Source organism: Leptopilina boulardi, unplaced genomic scaffold (assembly GCF_019393585.1).
Source record: "Leptopilina boulardi isolate dan_hultmark-lab unplaced genomic scaffold, ZJU_Lbou_2.1 LbouV2_408, whole genome shotgun sequence".
Classification (NCBI taxonomy): Eukaryota; Metazoa; Arthropoda; class Insecta; order Hymenoptera; family Figitidae; genus Leptopilina; species Leptopilina boulardi.
This window is the reverse complement of record NW_026137983.1, coordinates 1885709-1907966: the sequence shown is the minus strand read 5'-3', so window position 1 is coordinate 1907966 and position 22258 is coordinate 1885709. Positions and strand designations below refer to the sequence as shown.

Here is a 22258-nt window from a genome sequence, read left to right as displayed (position 1 = left end):
TAACATAGCGTTGTCAAGGAAAAACTATGAATTTTTACGAAAAATGCCTAAAAATGACTATGTACCCCCCCCCTAGCGGCCACATCTTTTGACATAAAGAGCTCAAATTTGACACACTTACGTATTTTTACGTGAAAATTACAGGAAAATTATAGCGAACTTGATTCGGATCAATTTACATAGCGTTGTCAAGGAAAAATCAAAAATTTCGAAAAAAATAATTTATTCTCCCTAGCGCACACAATATTCAACCCAGACAGATCATATTTAGTATACAAATGTATTTTTACGGGAAAAATACAGGGGAAAAAAAGCGGTCACGATTAGAGTTGATGATTAACTTTTTATCAAGTTTTTCAAGAAAAAATGACAATTTTAGGAAAAAAATGTATTTTTCCACCAAAAACGAACAAAATTTTATTTAAAGGAAATTAAATTTATATATTTTAACGTATTTTTACGTGTAGATTACAAAAAAAATATAGCGAGCATGATTGGAGTTGATTATCATAGCGTTGTCAAGGAAAAACCATGAATTTTTACGATAAATACCTAAAAATGAGTATGTCCCCCCCCCCCTAGCGGCCACATCTTTTGACATAAAGAGCTCAAATTTGACACACTTACGTATTTTTACGTGAAAATTACAGGAAAATTATAGCGAACTTGATTCGGATTAATTTACATAGCGTTGTCAAGGAAAAATCAAAAATTTCGAAAAAAATGATTTATTCTCCCTAGCGCACACAATATTCAATCTAGACTGTTCATACTTGCTGTAAAACACAATTTTTGCGTGAAAAATACAGGGAAAAAATGTAAGCGCGATTGGAGTTGATGATCAATTTTTATCAAATTTTTGAAGAAAAATGATAAATTTCAGAAAAAAATGTATTTTTCCGCAAAAAACGAAAAAAGTTTTTCTACAGTGATTCAAATTTATATATTTTGACGTATTTTTACGTGTAGATTATAAAAAAAATATAGCGAGGATGATTGGAGTTGATTTTTCTGGAATTAATAAACAAATTTTATTTTTTAGATAACTTTCGATTTTTCCTTGACTTAGAAAGATAAAATTTAATATTCAATATATTTTTAAAATGTAAATACAATAAAAATATTGCGAGTTGAAATAAAATTATGTTTCTTATATTTTTTTAGTAAAATATTTTTTAAAAAATAAAATCGGACAAGTGCGAGTTACACTCGCACTGAAATCGAGGGTTCCGTACTCGAAGCGAACTTATTTGGTATAAAAACAAATGTTTAAAAAATATGTGTTGTATGACAAATAATATAAGTGATACGAAGAGGAACAATTTTCTTGAATTTTACAAAATTGTTCCTTTTTGTATCACTTATATTATTTGTCATACAACACATATTTTTTAAACATTTGTTTATATACCAAATAAGTTCGCTTCGAGTACGGAACCCTCGATTTCAGTGCGAGTGTAACTCGCACTTGTCCGATTTTTTTGTATGACATAAACACGGTGTTATGTTTTTTACCTTCCCATTGATCGAATTTACTTTTATGAAATAATACACTTGGAAAGAAATTTAAATTTTTATTACAATGAATTAGTGTATTAAGAAAATCATATTAAATAAAATACTCCTTAAAACAAAGGTATTGATGTTTTTACCTTAGTCATCGTAAAGAAAAATTTAATGTAAAGTTTTCATTAAAAATTTAGAATAATTTTTTATTACATATTCCACTAGAAAGTTGTTACAATACTTACTCTTAAAAATAAAGCAGTATTTTTCAAATCATAAATATATAATCAATGTTGTAATTCTTTTATTACAATTTTATTGCAATTCATTTTATAAATTTGTTCTTTTAAAGAAATTATTTTAAATTTTCGAAAAAAATTTAAGATTAAATTAACTTTTATCAACTTAACGAAATCGTAACTCAACCAAATATATCAAAGAATTTTATAAATTTAAAAGCCCAATTTTGCTCTGTCTTGAAGGTTTAAAAGTGATAAATACTTCGAATTTATAGGAGAAATTCGGCGAAATTTTTCTCCAAAAATTATTCTTTCTAAAAATAAAAATTGCAGATTGTGTTTCTTTTCGTAGTTTATGTTAAAAATGTAGTACGAAGCAATAAGAAGCAATAGAGCTTCTAAAGGTTTCGCACAGTGTAGAGGCTCAGAATCCACATAGCACTTAAGCATTTCACAATGCTCATCGACTGAAATTAAGGTTGGTGCTTTGTTACTTGCTGGCACTGTTTCCTAAAAAAAAAGAAAATTATTAGAAAAATACAATGAACAATCAACACCCTGAGAATTCTTTGTTGACATTTTATTTATTAAAAAATGCATATGATTATGGAGAAAAAAGTTTTTGAACAACTTATATTACAATTTAGAATAAATTAAAGTACATAATTTTGCTTTTCTTTTATATCCAGATAAAATCGGATCGTATCAAAAATCCATATAAAACATGGAATATTTAAAAGTTTATTTCGTTTTTACTTTATGAGAAATAAATGGCAAAAATGAATTAAAGTTTATTAAATAAATAAATAAATAATAAATAATAAATGTTATTTAATAAATATTAAATAACATGTTTGTGTTACCAAGAGTTAAAAATGATATTTTTAATTAATTTTAGTATATTTGTACCTTTTTACTTTTACATTTACTATTCGATATTTCAAAAACAAAGCGTTGCAATCAAATATATATATTTTTTTAAATGAAAGGTAAAAGTCTCATAAAGACACTAAAAGTGGGAGTACTATATGTCACATTAATTAAGACCAATCGCTTTTTGCTCATAAGTTTTAAAAAATTTTGTAATGCCAATAGATATTTTTCCTTCATTTTATATTCGTTTAAGACACAAAGCTATGAACAAAGCTGTACTAGCCTACAATTTTACTAGTCACTTCAAAAAAATTTTAGATTCAAGTACCCTTAATTCCAATTCTATGATAGGCTTGTGGATCTCCTTTACACTTTTGCAATTGAACAATTCGGGCAGGTATTTTAAAAGGTGAATCACGATTTTATCATCATTTTCAGTATCTTGTTCTTTAATTTTGGTTATTAAAATATTAATTACCTTCGAAGCGTTGATTTTCAAATTTGATCTCATTTCCTTAATTGGCATGTCAACCAATTTTTCAAATTCCCAAAGAAACTATTAAAAAATTTGTGAATTAAAAAGAATTCTTCTAAATCATAAAACAAACATTAAAATTAAATTATGACTGCAATCGCAAAAATTATTAATATATAAAAAAATAATATAAATGTAAAAATAATAATGAAATATAAAAAATAAAAACTTAATTTAAAATTTAATTTAACACACTTTATTTAAAAACTTTAGTAATTTTTGTATTAAATAAAAATATAATTTTTTAAATGAAATTTAAAATCTACGTACATGTGACTTTAAATGTTAACTTTTTTATTCAAATTTTTGCATCATTTATAATCAAAATCAAAACCTATAGCAAATATTAACCGTTACTTTATAAGAATTTACCAAAGTTTTTAAAATCATTTTTCTTGACAATTCTACTATAAACCATAAAATATTAAAATTGATTTTTGCAAACTGCGTAAAAAAGAATTATTGTCCAAAAAATCAAAAAACAGTGGTGTTTATGATAATAATAATCTAAAGTTTAGCGATTTGTCACAAGACATAAAATAAAAGGAATGTTTTTGTGCTAAAAATTTTGATTATGAAAAAGGAAATTTTTATATTTTGCCTAAAGTAAATTATTGCATTGAAGTACTAATAAATTTAAAAATTATGTCTTTAATAGTCATTAAACTGTAAAGAAAATAATATTTAATTAATCACAAACTGTATCCAGCAACTTTCAAAAAGGTTTTTCAAAAATTTTTAAATTATGTATTGTGAAAGATTAAATTATTTGGAAATTTTACAATTAAAATTCTTCAAAAATGCTATTACTTTTAAAATCAAAAATTTATTTACTTTCAATACTATTTTACGCTTTTTTTAATTATTAAAAACATTTTCACACATTCCAAAATTTGTATAATGTTCAATATTGATAATCTTTAAAAATTTAGATCTTATATAATTTGTTTCTTAAAGTCTTTGTTCAATAAATAATTTCATAATGTTAGTGATGTTTTAAAAATATTTGACTATTAAAAAATTGTTATTATACATTTTCGAAACTCAGGAATTAAATTTAAAAAAAATTAAATGAAAAATTTAATTTTACTTTTAAAGAATTTTAATTGAAGTTCTTAAATTTTAATTTTAAACGATCATTCGACTAAAAAGTTGCATTTAAAAAATCGTGATAAATGATACAATATCACTGTATTTAAAGAATTCAAAGATTTTTTTATGCAATTCAACGTGTTTTTAAGTTTTCTATCTAAAAACAATATTCAAGAAAAAATCCAGGTTTTCAGAGTTTTCAAGGGTCGCTGAATACATTGCTTAAAAGGAAAATAATATAGTATCAAATATCTGAATATTATTTTAAAGGATAATGTTTGCACTTACCAAGTTTTGATCATGTAAGGCTGGGTATTTATTTAGCAAATCCTGGGCAGTTAAAGTTCGCGAATCTCTTTTTCGTGTCTCACGTGTGTCTGTGAGTAATTTTTTCAATCGAAAAATATCTCTTTCGATATGAGAATATTCTTCAGCCATTTCTAAGCAGCTGTCGGGCATAGTATCAGTACTTTCCCTTTCGTTACCAGTATTTCTACCTCTAGATGTATCAGCTTTATTTCGATTCGGATTCGATCGAGTTTTTCTATTTTTTAGACAATTTATTAGCCCCATTTGTAGCCTCTCCTAATGAAACATCATAAACATATGTGGAAATAATTAGGCATTATATTAAAAGGGAATATAAATTAATAAAATTTTATTTTAAAGATCAATTAAATATGTAACATAATTTTTGTTTTAAAAATTCCATAAAGTGTTTAAAATTCTCTATTTTTAACTTAGTTCAGTTGCCTCGACTAAAAAAATACCTTTTTTTACTGTTTTTAAAACCTTATATAAGTAATAGGTATTAAATTATTTTTAAAAATGTTATATAATTACGTGAGGTTCTTTCGACGTTCCTTTCAGTCCTATAAACTTGTCAATTGCCAACTTAGATATTTGCAAAATATCATCTCTTGTAGTGCAATCAGCTGTTATCATTCTTTCTGCTAAAATTCGTACACATGCGTTAAAAGGATTTCTTTTCATTTTGTCTTCGACTTCTTCTGGATTGGAATACAATCCTGCTGTAACGTCATCTTTACGATTCCCATAGAAAGAATCCGGGATAAGAAGAGCCAATTTATCCTACATATTCAGTAAATTAATCTAAATAAATACTAGCTTTTAAATAAAAAAAAATTCAAGATACAAATTTTACATAACTGTTCCAAAACAGTAGAAAAGTTTTTTTTAGTAAAAACTGACTTTTGTAATAAATGAATATTCTGGAATAAATTCCAGAAATTGTTGTGTTTATACAAAACATTTCTAAAATGCTTTTTTGTAATATTCTATAAATTTTACAAAACTATATTTAAATAAGCGACATTAAATACTATCAAAAAATATATAAATTGAAAATATATTTTTACCAAGTGCTGTTGAATCTCTTGAGGCAAATTGAAAAATGGAGTAGTTAATACATCCTCATCTTTCATTTTTTCTTCACCTCCTGTTTTCATTTCCTCATTTTTCGACTTTACATTTTCAGTTTTCTTCAGGTATTCGTCTTCTGATTTATATAAAAAGTCAGCAAAAATATTCTGCGAAATTGTGTCAAAATTTTCATTTGTCTTGGATGTTGAAGTTGACTGTGAATTTTCGGATTGAATTAAATTGATCTTCGCAGTTAAGTGATCATCTACAATAAATATTATGAAATTTAAATAAAAATACTATTTTTATTTAACCAACCAAAACTTTTGGTTGGTTTAATAGTTTCTTTTTCACAAAGGTTCACACTTTTTTTATCTTTTTACATAGAGGTGCCCAAATTTCAAAGAAATAAATTTGACAAATTATGGTTTTTTAAACGCAGACATATTACTATATTGACATATTTTAAAATTTTCTACACTAATAAATCTAGAACAATTTTGCTAAAAGAAAAAAAAATTAATTCACTTTCAACTTTTGGATGCTTAAAAAATATTATGTTTCATTTTTTATTTTTTTTAAACAAATTCAGTTTCCAATTTGGGATTGTTTTCTTTATTTGTATATTTGTCAAGAAATAAAAAGAACGGTTTGCAAAAAGTTCTGAAATAGGCCTGATAAAGCTGTTTTGTTTAAATATAGAAATTAAATTAAATTAAATATAGAAAGTGTAATACATTTTTAGAAAAGGAAAACAAAAGACATATTAGTTTGAAAAATAAAAAAGTTTTAAAATATTTTTTATTAATTTCATTCTAATAATCTATAACTTTACCAAGTTTAGCGTGTTTTACAGGAACACAGTTACAATAAGAGCATAAATTGTCCTTCGTGTAGCAATATGAAGGACAGTTGTTGCATTCGCAAGGACCTCGCTTAACCCCATGGCAATCTAAATTATTCATTTCTGAAAACATAATTGTTTATTATTTAATTATTTTGTGTCATACACATATTTCACCGACAAAAATATATTTAAATATTCTTATTTCGTCAATGATGGGCAGAAAATTCGTTTAAAGTATTAATAATAATTCAAATCGAAATAAAAAAAATGAATTTCTATTACATTAAAACAACAAGTTAATAGAAAAATAAAATAATTTTTTTAATTGAATCTTATATTTCACAAATAATTGTTTATTTTGTTAATATAGTTAGTTTCAAAAATTATTACCTGCGCTGTTTGGAAATGCGATGTTCGAGATGTGAATTTTACACTGCTGAATCCAGTTTTCTTTTATTCCATAGCAACCTTTGCTGTTCATTTGTTTAAAAATGTTATTAAACAACTGATTAAAAAAAAAGATGAGACATGAAGTACTGCACTGATATTTGCATACACTGGTAGAACGTAACACTGTACGCACGTGTTGTTATTGTCAAAAAAACTAACCTAACACGAGAAAGCCGGAATTATTTTAAGATAATTCCTGACAACATATTTATAAAAAAATGGAGGCAACTTAAAGACAAAAATTTTGACATAAGTCATATTAGTTGTATTATCTTTAAATTCTCGCATTTATTTAATACGTTAAATAAATAATAAAAATTTGTGAAAAACAGGATGATAAACCTGTCTCTCAATCAGAGATAGATTTCATTTTAAAGAAGCATTCTGATTGGCTGCCATTTTTAATAAGAGAAATTACTTTAACAACTTGTGAAAATTTTTTTAAAATGACAAATGATTCTCATTGAAATTTATAGATTATTAATAATTAATTGATATGAATGTATTTTCTGTAGTTTAGTTATGATAGTCTTTCAATTTTAAGATTTTAATATAATTTTCAAAAGCAAACTGACAAAACTATTGCAGTCTGCTAAGACTGGCAGAGTTGGCAGCAATGAAAGTGAAAAGCAAAACAAACAGATGACAACATGTGTACGTGTAGAAAGTTTGGAAGCATTTTCATCGGTTTTTCTTGCTCAATTTAGCATTATTTTAAGTGACGAGTGAAGAAAAATATTACAAGGTGACATCAACCACATCGAAACCAAACTTACTATAGTTATGAATAATATATGTCTCATATTTTTTGTGACAAAAGTGTGTTTTATATAACCGCATCACACTGAAGGGTAAGTCTTTTGTATAGATTTTTCACAAAGTCAACAAGATTTAGATTTTCACTTTTTTAAAATTTATTTTATCGTTTATTTTATTCATATATATATATCAGGAGAGTTTTGTAAAAAATCAAATATCTTTAATGTGGTATTTTAAGAAAGAGACATGATATTAATTTTCCATAAGTCAAGATGTAGCATCGCAGAAAACAAATACATTAAAAGATTTTACAATTACAATTTTTTCATCTTTATTGTAAAAGCTTGAGTTAGACGTTTGATAATTATCTTTCATAAGGGTATGATATGTCCGTTTTTGTAGATTAACTCGTTTAATCGGGGATAATTTTTTAAATTTTATATTTAATTCGCTAATCATTCAGTCAAAAACTAATATATATATATATGTTATTTGCTTTTATTAATTTAAGAGGTTTATACAGAGGTTTGAAAGAAAAATAATCACTTGACTTTGTAGTGTAATTTATCGACTGTTCCCTAATAGCTATCCAATTATTATTAAATTAGTAAACACTCTCCAATATATGACTTTTGTAATATCTGCACAATCTATATTTTTGTTTTATTAATTTCATAAAACGTTGCGTTAAAAATGTTACGAAAATTAATTTTAAGAAATTATATACTTTTTTTGACTTACTCAAATAATTTCTTATTAAAGTTTATTACAAAAATATAAAATATTTCGATAAGGATAAAGACTAGTTCCAACACAGCTTTTATTTTCAATCAATCAATCAATTTTCATTCCTAATCAGAGATTAAAGCCTATGGGCGATTCCACGTCAGATTTCAGTCGACTTTTTAAATTTAGCCAAACATATTTTTTTTCATTCTTTATAGAAAAAAAACAAATACGTATTTTTTTATTTTTTTATGGGCGATCAATTTTTCGAGTTATGAATTTTCAAAATTTTGGTTTTTTGAAAGTAGACCTATTTTCAATGACCTATAACTCGAAAAGTTTTGAAATTAGAAAAATATTACCAGGATAAAAAATGTTCAGTTTTTCTTTGACTTTTCAATCATATAAACTAAAACAAAAATTTGTTGATTTGAAAAAAATAACAATAATTTTTTATAAACAAATTCACTTTTTTTTTAATTTGTACATGTTTTTTTAAAAATTTTTTTGCTTTATTTCTTACTTGGGAACAATAAAAATAGTTTGCACACTATTTCATAATGGGCCTGATAATACTTATTGTTTAAATAAATTGTTTATAAAAAAAAAATTTTTATTCTTTCTTTTTTTACATTTTTTTTAACAAAAAGTTTTTTAATTTGATTTTTTTATAAGTGGATTAAACAGTCCTAGAGATTAAAAAACTTTTTGTTAAAAAAAAATGTAAAAAAAGAAAGAATAAAAAATTTTTTTTATAAATAATTTATTTAAACAATAAGTATTATCAGGCCCATTATGAAATAGTGTGCAAACTATTTTTATTGTTCCCAAGTAAGAAATAAAGCAAAAACATTTTAAAAAAAACATGTCCAAATTAAAAAAAATGAATTTGTTTATAAAAAATTATTGTTATTTTTTTCAAATCAACAAATTTTAGTTTTAGTTTACATGATTGAAAAGTCAAAGAAAAACTGAACATTTCTTATCCTGGTAATATTTTTCTAATTTCAAAACTTTTCGAGTTATAGGTCATTGAAAATAGGTTTACTTTCAAAAACCAAAATTTTGAAAATATTAATTGTAGTTACAGTATTAAACTGCTATAGTTATTTTTACATAAATGTTTTAGGCAAACCGCTGAATTTTACTTTTATATTGCTTTAATATTTTGAAGTAAAATTTCTTGTCGTTTAAAATTTTTAAAATGTACTTTTGCAATGACCGATGCACTCATTGATCTACTTTTTTAGGAATGGCGGCCCTTCCAATGAATCGTAGGTTTGAATGCGATTACATGAATTGTAATGCCTCATTCAATAACAGATCTTCATTAAGATCTCACAAGTCGAGAACCCATAGAAATAGAGTGCCTTTACAGAACGTAGATAGAAATATTGTTGAACAAAATAACAATCTCAATGATCAAAATGTTATCGAAGATGTTCAAAGAGATTACGTAAACCCAGATTTAATAAACGATGAGCAACATTTGAACAGTCAGAGCGATGTAGAATATTCAAGTAGTGGTAGCGAAGAGGATGAAGCAGTTGAATTAACTGATGATGATGATCAGGGTGATCATGATGCTGGTGATGATGATACCGATGAAGAAGTTGAACAAGAACCTGAAAATTTGGATCCTAGACAACGTGCAATAGGACTACTTTTATTGCAACTGAGAACAAGAACAAACATTTCTGAAGAAAAAATAAATATTATTCTCCAATCAATGCAAGATGTTGTTAAAGAATTTTTAACACATTCTTTACAACAAGTGGAAAGAGTTTTGGTGGAACAAGAAAATATACAACTTAGGGAAATATTTAACATTGAAGAACATGTAGAAAATATAAATTTTATTGGTGATTTCAACACTCAACAGAAACGATCAAGATATTTTGAAAAGCAATTTAAGGTACTAATGCCAAAGAAACGTATCCTAGGAAGGCGGTTTATAAAACATGGAAGTACAAACATCGGCAAAGACCGTCCTACAAAAATCAAGATAGATGAAATGTATTTTGTTCCACTATCGAAAGTGTTGAGAAATTTTTCTCAAAATCCAACCTTTTCTTACATTTTGGAAAATCATATTCCAAAACAAGATGTCCTTACTTCATTTCGAGATGGATTAAAATTTCAAAATCAAGTCTGGAGGCATAATAATTCCCATCACAGTATTTTATTATACACGGATGAAGTGGATGTGTGCGATGCGTTGGGATCAAAATCGTCTGGCAATCAAAAATTTTTGATGATTTATGCATCTAGTCTCAATCTACACCCAATGTATCGCTCTGCTCTACAGCACATTTATCTTGTAGGAATTGTGAGATCTAGAGACGTAAAATTGTATGGATTGAATAGTATTTTAAAACATATTGTCAAGGATTTTAAAAAAATCGAAAATGGAATCCAACTCGCTGATGGGACCATTATTACTGGTTCACTCTTTGCAACAATAGGAGACAATCCTGCGCAAAATGCAGTATGCGGTTGTAAAGAATCTTTTGGCACAACAAGACACCCATGCCGTTTTTGTCTTGCCCACCTTTCCGAAATCCACAATATGGTTGAAGAGGAAGAGAGCTTGCTACGTACCAGAGAAAAACACGACATACAAGTGTCAATGATTGAAAATGCAGAGGGTTCAGCGAAAGAAAAATTGATGTCTGAATACGGGATCAACAGGAGAAGTGTTTTAAATGATCTTTTTTTTCATCATATTACTGAAGGAGCGCCTCCTGATATTATCCACGATCTAATTTTGGGTGTATTACCAAGGACAATGCAACAACTATGTCAAAATGTTATTTTTAAGAAAATTTCACTTGACGAACTCAATAGGAGAATAGCTTCGTTTGATTACGGTTACTCTGAAGTGGACAAACGTCCCCCTCCCTTAAAGGCTTCTCATCTTGTTCCAGGTGCTAACATAAAATTATCAGCTGTCGAAATGTGGACACTTGCACACATTCTGCCATTTCTTGTGCAAGATCTCATTGAACCAGATTGTCCGTATTTCGCAAATTACATGACCTTGCTTGAAATAACTTGCATCGTCTTTGGACATGAAATTAGTCGAGGAATGGTTGACGTTTTGGGCGACCTGATTGCAGATTACTTGCAAACCTTCACTGATCTGTACGGTGCTGACTCGTTAATTCCTAAACAGCATTTCATGATACATTATCCCCGATTAATCTTGTATTTTGGACCACTTGGAACATTCATGTGCTTACGTCCTGAAGCAAACCATCAGGTTTTCAAAAGAATCGTCCAAGGCATGCGCAATTACAAGAATCTCCCGTTAACTTTGTCCGTTAGATACCAACAAAGACAAGCTCTGGAATTGCAAAACCCTTTAACGAAAGAAGTGAAATTTGGTGCAAAGAAATTGTTACTCAATTATAATTTACCATTCTCCCATTTATTTCACGAAGGAGAGCTACTTTGCACTGCATCATGGGTTAATGTGAACGGAATTAAATACATTCCAAGAAAATGTCTCCTTGCGATTGGCTACTCCAATGAAAATGAACCTCAATTTGCGACACTAGAGATTATCCTAAGATACAATGAGGGACCAATTTTTATTTGCAAAACCATCAAAACTATTGAGCTCAACATGAATTTAATGGCCTACGAAATCGCTTTCCAAGATAAATTTAAGGTTTTAAGACCTCGTGATCTGAAAACTCATGAAGTATTCCACAGTCATAAATTTAAAAACAAGTCCTTTGTGATAGTCAAACGATGCTTCGGCGTCATCTTTTAAACATTTTTTGTGACAAGCTTGTTTCTCGAGAAGATTACAGTAATACATTGAAACAAAATGTTTTACATCAGAAGTTTAAATTCCTAATTTATCACCTTATCAGAGAGTAATCTACAGGTTCTATAATATTACTCCAAATAAAATACCACTGCTAAAACATTTTTCAATGGATTATATTTCACAAATTTTCTTAACGTCACAAGGATATTATTTGAAATTCAATTATTCGAAATATTCTTGTACATCAATCTTACGAAAGCAGTATCGTATCATATAATTCTGTGTATCTTATTGGAAAAGATCACAGTGAATTCGTTAAATCACTCAGATAATACGTCAGACTTTCAAGCATGATAGGTCAGTATAATTTGTATTTGAAAATATGTTCAATTAAGTTTATTTAGATAAATATGTTTTTTATATTAATACTAATTATCTTTAAACAATAAAAGATTTTACCTTGTTTTTATCCAAAAACTGTAAACTATACTTTTAATTCCATTTTAACAAAAATAATTTTATTTCAGCCTCATGAATCGCTACATCAGTAAAAACATCTTAGATTTTTTCGAAAATCTCAATTATTGTGGTTTTTTAAAGATTTCCATGACTTTCAATTCACTTCAACAATGTCATGAGCTATGACTGCGCCAAGCAAACATGTTTTCTTGTTTTCAAGAATTGCCATAAAAAAATATGGTCAAAGAATTACCAAGGTATGAATTAATGTTATTAATTAATGAAAAGAGACTTTTTATTGTTTATAGGTATACAATCTCCTTTTAAAGTATAATTGTCTCCTAAAAAGTATTCTAGAAGTAAAACAGTAACATTTCAACCCAAAGAATGTTCTAATTTTTGATAGAAATAAAAATTAAGATAAAAAAATTATAAAAATTTTTAAGTCATAAGTTATATAAATTGAAAAATGTTTACAGGTTTTTAAAAAAAAAGTAAAACAGATTCAGCGTCGTTTCTTTCAGCATAGTTTCCTCAAAAGCAAACTATAAATTTTGAGGAAATTATCCATATTAAGTCAGAATATGCTGCATCTTTTAAATTATTTGGAGTAGTTTTAAACATTAAATGATTCAAATATTCCATCTGCACATCATTCAATTATATTTCCAAGAGAAAATTTCCACTATTGTTCTAAGAATATTACCAAGAAACGCTAAATTCTTTAAAAATCTAGTTTCAAAACTAAATTTCAATATTTAATTAAAAATTAAAAATCCATAAGTTGTTAGATTTTCATTAGAGCTACACTTTTTATTTTACTTAATAAAAATAATTTCCAGAACTTAAAAAATAGTTCGACTGACTATTAATCAAGTAATATTTCTCGATTTAACACTCTAATAAATATAAAATTTGTCAGAAAAAACACTAGAGAATTTCGAAAAATATTCTTTACAGGAAGAATTACTCATTCAAAGTTTTTATACTTGTATTTCTTACTGGAAAAATGTAAAAACTTTAAATATTCCAATTTTCTTTCACTACAGAATATAATTATTACTTTATTGCAGGGCTTATTGTTTCCGGAAATAAATGTGCCAATATTAAAACAGCTGATACATATGGATTGCAATTACAATAGTAAGAGGACCCGGAACATACAATGAACAAATCAATTGAAAACCTTGTTGTCACCTGTTCTCAGATTTTATCCGTTCCAAATATCGAGACAGCAAACATCAAATATTGTGTCATATCACTTATTTATTATTATATTATTGTCCGTTATTTTTCATTATTGTCTAATTGTCAGTTGTTTTAACTTTTACCTAACTTTTACTTGTTTCAAAATGTCAACAATGATAACTGTTTTTGATTTTTAAAAACCAATTACAATTGTAACATCAATGCGTTGAATTTTACATAAAGCTAATATTAAATATTTAATTTTCAAAACCAAATTTAACAATTAATCTAGAAATTATTTCCTACAATTCAGACAATTAAAAAAGGAACATTTCGAAAGAAATAGCACCAATTTTTCAAAATCAGGATTGTTGAATAGAATTTTTATTTTTTTTATTTTCTTGTTTATTGTTTTTTTATTGCTTTATTATTATTTATTAAATAATATTTTATTTATAATTAATTTTATTATTAAAATTGTTTACTGTATTTTATATTTTTTAAAATTTAATTTAATTTAAAATTTAAACAAATAAATTACTTTATTATTACAACTTTATTGCTTCAAAGTTTGTTTTTATTTCTTAAAAATTATTTTTGAATTTTAAGAAATGAGTTTAAATTCAAGCCTTATTCAAGTTTAAATTAAATTTAAATTAAAGCCTAAATTCAAGTTTAAATTCAGAATAATCAGAAATTATATCACGCAAAAAAATTCTTTGCAATTTGAAAAAATTTAAATATATCATAGATCTGCTTCTTTTACTAAATGTATACAGGAAAAATAATTAAAATCGATGTAAATCAATGTGAAAAATTTATTTTCAAATTCAGAAGGGGATTTTTCTAAAAATGTTGGAACCTACAATGCAACACAGTTTCTAATTTGATAAAATGTTCTTTAATGGTAAAGTGAAAATGTTTGATTATATTATCCAAATTACAAGAAAAAACGCAGAAAATTATTCAATTATTGTAATCAAATTATTTTATTTTAACAAATTAATTTAAAAGAAATTTTTCTTACAAGTATAAGCAATTCTAAGCAAGCGGTTATGGTTAGATTATACAACCTTATTCCAAAGAATTAAGATTTAGTTGCACAAAACAGAATTGAATAAACAAAATTTGTTTTTAAATTCAAAGTCGAGTGCTTTAACAATTTTTTACTAAAACGTCAAATAGAAAATGCAATTTTTTCATAAACTCAACGATGGTTATGTCATTGACGTTTCAGAACAAACAATTGACATCATATGTTGCAGTAAAATAATACAAATTTTGGATCATTTTGATCTATTTTTTAAATCAATTTGATCTGCAACGCTTTTTGATACCCCCAAAGTAACTGTGATTGAAACATCTTAAAAATTTTTAAAAAAAAATTTTTTTTCCTGTAGCATAAAGACAAATCATATATATTTAACATGAATTGAATTTGGATTTTATTAAGCAGTAAAGTACAATTAACTTTTTCTGTAGAGTCATTCGACAATATATATAAATATTATATTCCTTTATTTTCGTTGTTAACGAGTTGTAATTCTCGCGCAGCTTGAAATAACTTTTAATTGAAAGTTGATCAAATTAGTATCTTCCACTGCATAGATACATATTTCTTCGGTTCATAAAGACGTCAAAGCGGGACCACAAATTACAATAGCTGGTTGTACATAACAGAGGGTATAAATTATCGTTGAACATGGCATGGGATGAGCTGGTATTGGTACATATCGCGAATCTCTCCGTGCGGCTGGGTTGCGGGTTTCAGAGAGTGAGAGAGAGAGCCGTTGGCACACAGGCATGCATGCAATCGCGGGTGGGTCGCTTGCAAAAACACGTTGTGCACAGAGCGCATTGTATATATATATATATATATGACGATGGAAGGCGAAGGACGAAGAAGGCCGATAACCGCCTAGTCAGGTAGCATCGCACCTGGACAAAAAAGTTACCTCAATCGGAGAACCTGCTAACGGCAGCGCCGCGCCAGTCTGTTGAACGTCGCCGGACATCCTGTTTTTAGTTATCCTTTTGGGAGTATCCAGTTTCTCATCTCCATCGATTCTTACTCCTTGTTACCTTCTCATCGTGTCATCGACTCAATGTTGAGGGAACAAAAAGTTTTAGGTCACTGGCGACAAAATGATTCAATCCACTGATTTATTATGCCTGCGCTGATTGGAATTCAATACACTGTTTACAAGTGTGTTCCTTAATTTTTTCGATTTTCTTTTTTTAATACTTCTAGGTTACGTAAATGTGAAACTAATGTTTGCTAACGAATTTGTAACGAATTATTTGATCACGATAATACAAACAAAGAGAAATATATATTATAATCTATAGATGACTGCGAATCCTTTAAACATAAAGTTTATCGCTTTATGTTTACAGAATCGAGGCCATTTCTGAATGGTTTATCTCATGGAGTTTCAAATTTCGTTTATTTCATATATCTGAAATCAGTTTTTGAAAATTGAAATAGCGATCCTTTTTGTTGTAATATATTGGAATTTGATTGATGAAATTACCAAAATTAGACAAAAAATAAAACATTACAAATATAAAATTCCTTATTTGCAGAATTCTTCACATTAATATCGAAGTTCTCGAAATAAAATTCTCCTGGCTTATTAACTTTTGAATTTAAGTTTATTTTTTCATTCCACTGGGGGTTAATTAGAGAATGTCATGCTGACGCATCATTTATTGAAATACGCTGCTATTGAGAGACTGAAGAAATTTCGGTAGACAGAAGTGTCTTGTGTCAATACAAAGAGGCAGAGAGAGAGAGAGAGAGAGAGAGATAGAGAGAGTGAGTTCGATCAATGTTTGTTCAGGACCAACAACCACTCGCGTTACATGGGATCCATTAGTACGGTATTCCATTATCGCGTTTCAAAGGTCGTGATTCTCTGCATTGGTTACAATCGTACAACTTTAATGAACAGTGTGCGACCCGCAGGAAGGACAGTTTGCCTCTTTGCTCTTTTCTATTAAATTTTATGATGGAATATGGAATATATAACCTTTTTACGATTGTTCGGTGAAAAAAAAAAAAAAAAATGTGCGCAAGGTGGAAAAAGATAACAGTGTTGAAATCAGGTCGCTATATATTGATTTCTGTCAACATTTAACGAACATGAGTTTTTTTTTATGTCCTCTTTTGCCAATCTGTTCATTTTCCTTTTCTATTCAGAATTTATCTTTCTACTTCTTTTTTCTTCCATACACTGTAATAGCTTAACCCTGTAATTCGCTTTCCTTTCTGTAATTTTCTTCATTTCCTATCTATTGACTTTATTTTTCATCCATTTCCCCTCTTCGATCTATTTCCTTTATTTCTTTTTTTTTCCATGTATCCTCTCTCTATTTTCAATCTGCTTTCTCGTTATTTCCAGCCTTTCCTCCTCTATATTATCCATCTTTTCTGTCTACTCTCTTCTCCCATTCTTCCGTTTGCCCCTCTGTCTTATGGCATTAAATCCTATTATTTTGTCTTGTGTCTCTTCCTTTTCCTTCTTTTCACATTCTTCTTTGTTTTCGTTTTCGCGGTGAGTCGTTGTCGTCGTCATTCTGCTCCTCTTTTAGTCTCTTCTTCCTTTCGTTACCATCTTTAGATATACCCCGAGTATAACGTAGTGCCGTAATTATCCGCGTTAACTGTCGGTACTGTTAGTCGTCTCGCACTCCGTGTGTCCCTTTGTCTCTCTTGAGGTACGCTTGGTTGACTGCCTATACCTATCTTACACTGAGAAATGCTCTTCTGTGTTGCATATTCCGACGCTAAGTCGAGAGTGATCGCATAGAAGAACAAAAAAAAAAAAAAAAAAAGAAGATCGTACATTGCAAACGTGACTTCTATGTATGTGTGCAACAGGTTTACTACGATTTTCTCTGTCCAGTTCGCCAGAGGCGCCACTATTCCTCGTGTGCTTTTAGCCACCACACAAGGGGATTGTTCTCTCACTGAGAATAGTATATACACAATAGATCTCGATTTATCGTGTTTTGTCTTCTGTTGAACTTCCGAATTCGTCAACACCTTGTTAGTTTGTCCTAATTTGCTAAACTTTCTCTTTCTTTTTCTTAAATCTATGTCAAATTCTATATACGATTTGTACATACCATATGTTTATTAGAAGTTTCAGGGGTCACTGAATCCTGAATCTATTGCGTCCATTTTGCCCCATTGTGTCTGAATTTTAACTTAACCTCAAAAATCCTTTAAACAAAAAATATTTCAGACTTTGTTTACTACACGGAGAAAAAAGATTTCTTTTATAAAGTAACTTTTACTACTTTCAGAGTAAAACTGGACCAACTCGAAGTTTCTGCGCATCTCTGGCAATTTTTACTCCAAAAATAGTAAAATTTACTCTAGAAATAGTAAAACTTACTACGGAAACAGTAAAATTTACTACAGAAATAATAAATTTTACTATTTTTGGAGTAAAAATTGCCAGAGATGCGCAGAAACTTCGAGTTGGTCCAGTTTTACTCTGAAAGTAGTAAAAATTACTTTTTCTTTTTCTCCGTGTATATATGTATTAAGATAGAGATTAATTAAAATTTAGGTTATAAACAATTAGGACCGGTGAATGCAACGAATCACTTTGGTCTGAGTGTCTTTTTTTGCCGTGTGCGTTTGTCGTCTGCTTTGACGCGAGTTGAAAACGCCATCTACAACTTTACGAAATTCATAGCGCGGGATCATTTAATTACTGTTTTGAAAACTTATCTACTAAATCCCAAACAGTTTTAGAATACTTGATCAAATTTCATTCTGGATTCGCATTGGTAGACTTTTAGGACTCGATACAAGTCCTAGTATACTCAATATTTAAATTTTAATATTGAATTCTAAAAATAAATTATTCGTCTTAAAATATTTAGTGTTCAGTACTATTTCTGAAAATTCGTTTTTTCTCCTTCTCACTAAAGATGTCAAATAGTTTTGAGATTTCATGTCATTAAACATGATCTGAATCTCATTGTTGAATTATTTTTTATTTTTCTAATCATTATGTTCCTGTAAAAATTTTTTGAGGTTATATCAAAATCCTAACGTAATTGATTAAAATAGACAGTGCGGATTCAGTTTCAGTGACCCTAAAAACCTATATATAATCTGAGATATATTCTCTTTGTAATGTTTTAAAATAAAACGCGACAATTGTCACTATATCTATAAATTCGAATCAAGAATATATAAAATATTTATTTGATCGGATTGACTTTAATATCAATGAAGATAGTGGGTACTGGATTGAATTCAATGGAAAGTGAGCGCGCATTTATATACACTGCAAGACTTATTCTATATATCGAATATTCAGTTGTGAGCCTGGACATTTGTGACTTCTGTATATATTGTCATATAGTCCCTCTCTCAACATCTGTGACTTGTTATCTGGACTATATATTGGATAACAAAATATGTTTCTAGAGATTTGTTGATGCTTACGTATAGAACTTTACGACAATTGGAAGAAGATATATCTAACAGATACATATATAATACACGAAGAAGAGCCCCTCGTAAAATGTAATAATGTCCCTTTTGTTATATTCTATATACACGCACAATATGTATGCGGTTCTTCCTTCATATAACTATTTTACACAGAACTCGTATCTAGAATAGTGCAGTGAGAAATTTATCGCTTGGACTAAGATTTAGAATATTGTCGATGCGTGTAAAAAAAAAAAAAGTCGATGTTGCAGCTTGCAAGTTATAAAATCGCAAAATTACTAAGGCTCATAATTTAAAGACTAGATGGGAGGAAAAGATATGCAGCGTCATCCGGTGTCTATACAATAGGTTAGGTTCTTGTCATATCTATTCTAGGCGTGGAAAAGACAATTTAATAGTTGTCCTCGTTACCAAAGAGAAAGAGGTGGTGATAAAAAACATTGGCAACTCTTAAATAAACACATTCCGAGTTGGGATTTTTGGGGAAGCTCTCGATGAGTTGGCCACTTCCGCTATATGTTTTTCGCCTTGACCGTCGAATGGAAGGATATCTTTGCTATGCATCTCTGTCGTGAAGGGCGATGTGGCGGGACCAACGAAACCGGTGTTCACCGGCCCGTACACAGAGTAGGACGGGATTCGATTAAACAATGGAAGCACTCTCTCTCTATGTGCTCTCCGCTCGACTGGCGGTGGCAGTGTATAAATCAGGAAGACGACTGTACCCACCGTACCAGGGAATATATAGAACGACGAGGAGGAACAACTGGGCCCGAGGGGGGAATGCAGGAGAGTACAGTCAGCCGCGTTGCATCCGGCGCAACCAAGCGACCTCGATGCATTGTGGGAGACTCCGTGACTGGAATCTTGCCTTCGACACTGTCTCCATGCCATTGCACTCGCTCGCTTTGCACCGCGCTCTCTTCGACGTGAATTTACTTTTGTCTTCCTCCTCGTCGCCTGATCACGGTTATACTTGTTATACCAAGACATTGTGAAATATAACTGCAAAGAAATCCGATCCACTTTGGTCAATCCTGAATAAGACCCAGAGTTGGAATGACGTGGACAGAAACCAACATTCGCATAATTTACTCCAGACTCTCTTCCCTTTCCTTTTTGTATGCATCTTTAGAACGGGAAATTATTAGATGGAATTTGTATTTAATTCTGGCTAAATTTTTGTTGTTTTAGATTTAAGGATATGTGTCTTTGTTTGAGATGTATAATTTTTCCATCAGAATGAGAATTATTTTTTTGAATTTTAATTTAATTTAAAGTTGTATCATCGTGGAACAGTTCGATTCAGATAAACGTAGTGATTCTTTATGTATAATTAGTTAAGAATTTAGGAGTTATTTTTAATCAAACTCTTTCTTGGGAAAAACATGTTGGTCACATTTGCTAAAAATGTTTATGCAACATTACAGCAATTCAAATTAAATAGAAAAGCTCTCTTTACTCAATTGAAAACTCAGCTTGTGTCTTTTTTGATATTACCTCATTTTGACTATTGCTGTTCTATTTATAATGATCTGATGGATGAACTCAACAATCAATTGGAGAAACTTCTTAAATCATGTATAAGAATAAGTATATTGAACTATATAAGAAAAATTATCAAATGAATTAGTGTTTAATTCTAATAAACTTTTTTTGTCTAGCTGTAAAGATAAACTTTTTTCTTCCGAATACGAATAATTATTATATGGATTCATTTGGAATTTTAAAAAACTTTGTTTGGACCTACAGATATAACTTCCAGAAGCAGGGATTATTATTTCAATTAGTTTAAATCTGCTTAAAAATGATGATTATTAGACGGATTTATGTTCAATTCTGCTAATGTAGGGATGTACTGTTTTTTCAGAATGACAACTATTAGATTAATTTTATAATTAGATTTCTTTTGATTAGTAAAATCAGTAAATATGTACTTTTTAACTGTATAAGAAAAATTATAAGATGTATTAGTGTTCAATTATTATAAGCTTTATTAATTTGTTCTAAAGATGTATTTTTTTCCTTCAGAATGAGAATTATTAAATGTATTTCTATTTAATTTTGTTACACTTTATTGATTAGACGTTTTGTTTGATTCAATTCAGAAATAAAAAAGTAACTTGACCTTCAATCTTTAATTGTAATATACATAGTAGATAAAAAAAGTTGGCTTCTAATGGGAAAGTTGGTAACAACTTAAACTATATATTTACAAATTCCAATGCTCTTTTAGACCTTTTTATTTCAATAATTATTTTAGTAGAAGTGAAAATATTTGACCAGCATTTGAAGAGCAAAATTATATTCTTGGAATAGATTATTCTTTTTTTTTTCCACATTTATATTATCTTAAAAAAAAAATAATGTCATTAGAAACTAATTTTATCTCGAGTTTGGTAAATCTTAGCATAACTGTTCAATTAATATATAATTTTATATTAGAAAAATAACAGTAAAATTCGCCCACAGTTAATCGTAAAACTATGTAAATATAATAATGATACTTATAAAAACAACCGCGAATCACTATTAAAGAATGTCGCCATATTATATAAAATGTATAAATGCGGAAAGTCCTTTCATTAGTAATTTTCTCTTTGTCTCAAGTTTCTTGTCAGAGTGTAACGAAAAAAGAGTTGAAAAGCGTAGGTAAACCGTGGGCTTTATGGATACACAAGGATAATTTCTATGACGTGGGTATGGAATGAAGTTTTAACATATCGATTCGAGTGCGTATTTAGGCGTTGTTGATTTTACATTACGAATGAATAATTGAAGGATTTTCACGATTCTCATATATTCGCTTTTTTTAAGTAGTTACTTTGTATGAATCAAGGTTCTGAAAACATTTATTAATTTAATGAATTTCATATTTAGAATTTACTTCTATATAGACAATTCTTATATATATATTATATATCGATATTTACAAATAATTGGC

The 22258-nt window shown here is 28.4% G+C and overlaps 3 protein-coding genes across 12 annotated transcripts in view; 2 read left to right on the top strand and 1 right to left on the bottom strand.

Moving 5' to 3' along the window:
- LOC127289355 (RNA-binding protein Musashi homolog Rbp6) overlaps positions 1–22258 on the top strand; it is a 999297-nt gene that overhangs the window by 236662 nt on the left and 740377 nt on the right. The window lies entirely within an intron of this gene.
- LOC127289364 (uncharacterized) lies at positions 1958–4810 on the bottom strand. The gene is made up of 3 exons (XM_051317258.1): positions 4534–4810; positions 3097–3174; positions 1958–2255 (listed from the first exon to the last, which is right to left on the bottom strand). Exons 1-3 carry the CDS (start codon positions 4702–4704, stop codon positions 1959–1961), a joined length of 546 nt encoding a protein of 181 aa, XP_051173215.1. The 5' UTR covers positions 4705–4810; the 3' UTR covers position 1958.
- On the top strand, positions 7267–14095 carry LOC127289347 (uncharacterized). Of its 2 annotated transcripts, XM_051317224.1 has the most exons (4): positions 7267–7776; positions 9661–12545; positions 12716–12904; positions 13721–14095. In XM_051317224.1, the coding sequence occupies exon 2, from the start codon at positions 9663–9665 to the stop codon at positions 12186–12188; it is 2526 nt and encodes an 841-aa protein (XP_051173181.1). In that variant the 5' UTR covers positions 7267–7776; positions 9661–9662; the 3' UTR covers positions 12189–12545; positions 12716–12904; positions 13721–14095. The 2 variants fall into 2 exon arrangements, with proteins under 2 accessions (XP_051173181.1, XP_051173182.1); XM_051317225.1 differs by lacking the exon at positions 7267–7776 and having other exon boundaries at positions 9622–12545.

Bases quoted from the DNA above. Each gene is read 5' to 3' on its own strand.
- LOC127289347 (XM_051317224.1), top strand. From the start codon at position 9,663: ATGGCGGCCCTTCCAATGAATCGTAGGTTTGAATGCGATTACATGAAT.
- LOC127289364 (XM_051317258.1), bottom strand. From the start codon at position 4,704: ATGCCCGACAGCTGCTTAGAAATGGCTGAAGAATATTCTCATATCGAA. The intron at 3,175-4,533 runs GTAAGTGCAAAC...ATTTTTTAATAG, and splicing joins CCTTACATGATCAAAACTTG to TTTCTTTGGGAATTTGAAAA. The intron at 2,256-3,096 runs GTAATTAATATT...CTTTTTTTTTAG, and splicing joins TGAAAATCAACGCTTCGAAG to GAAACAGTGCCAGCAAGTAA.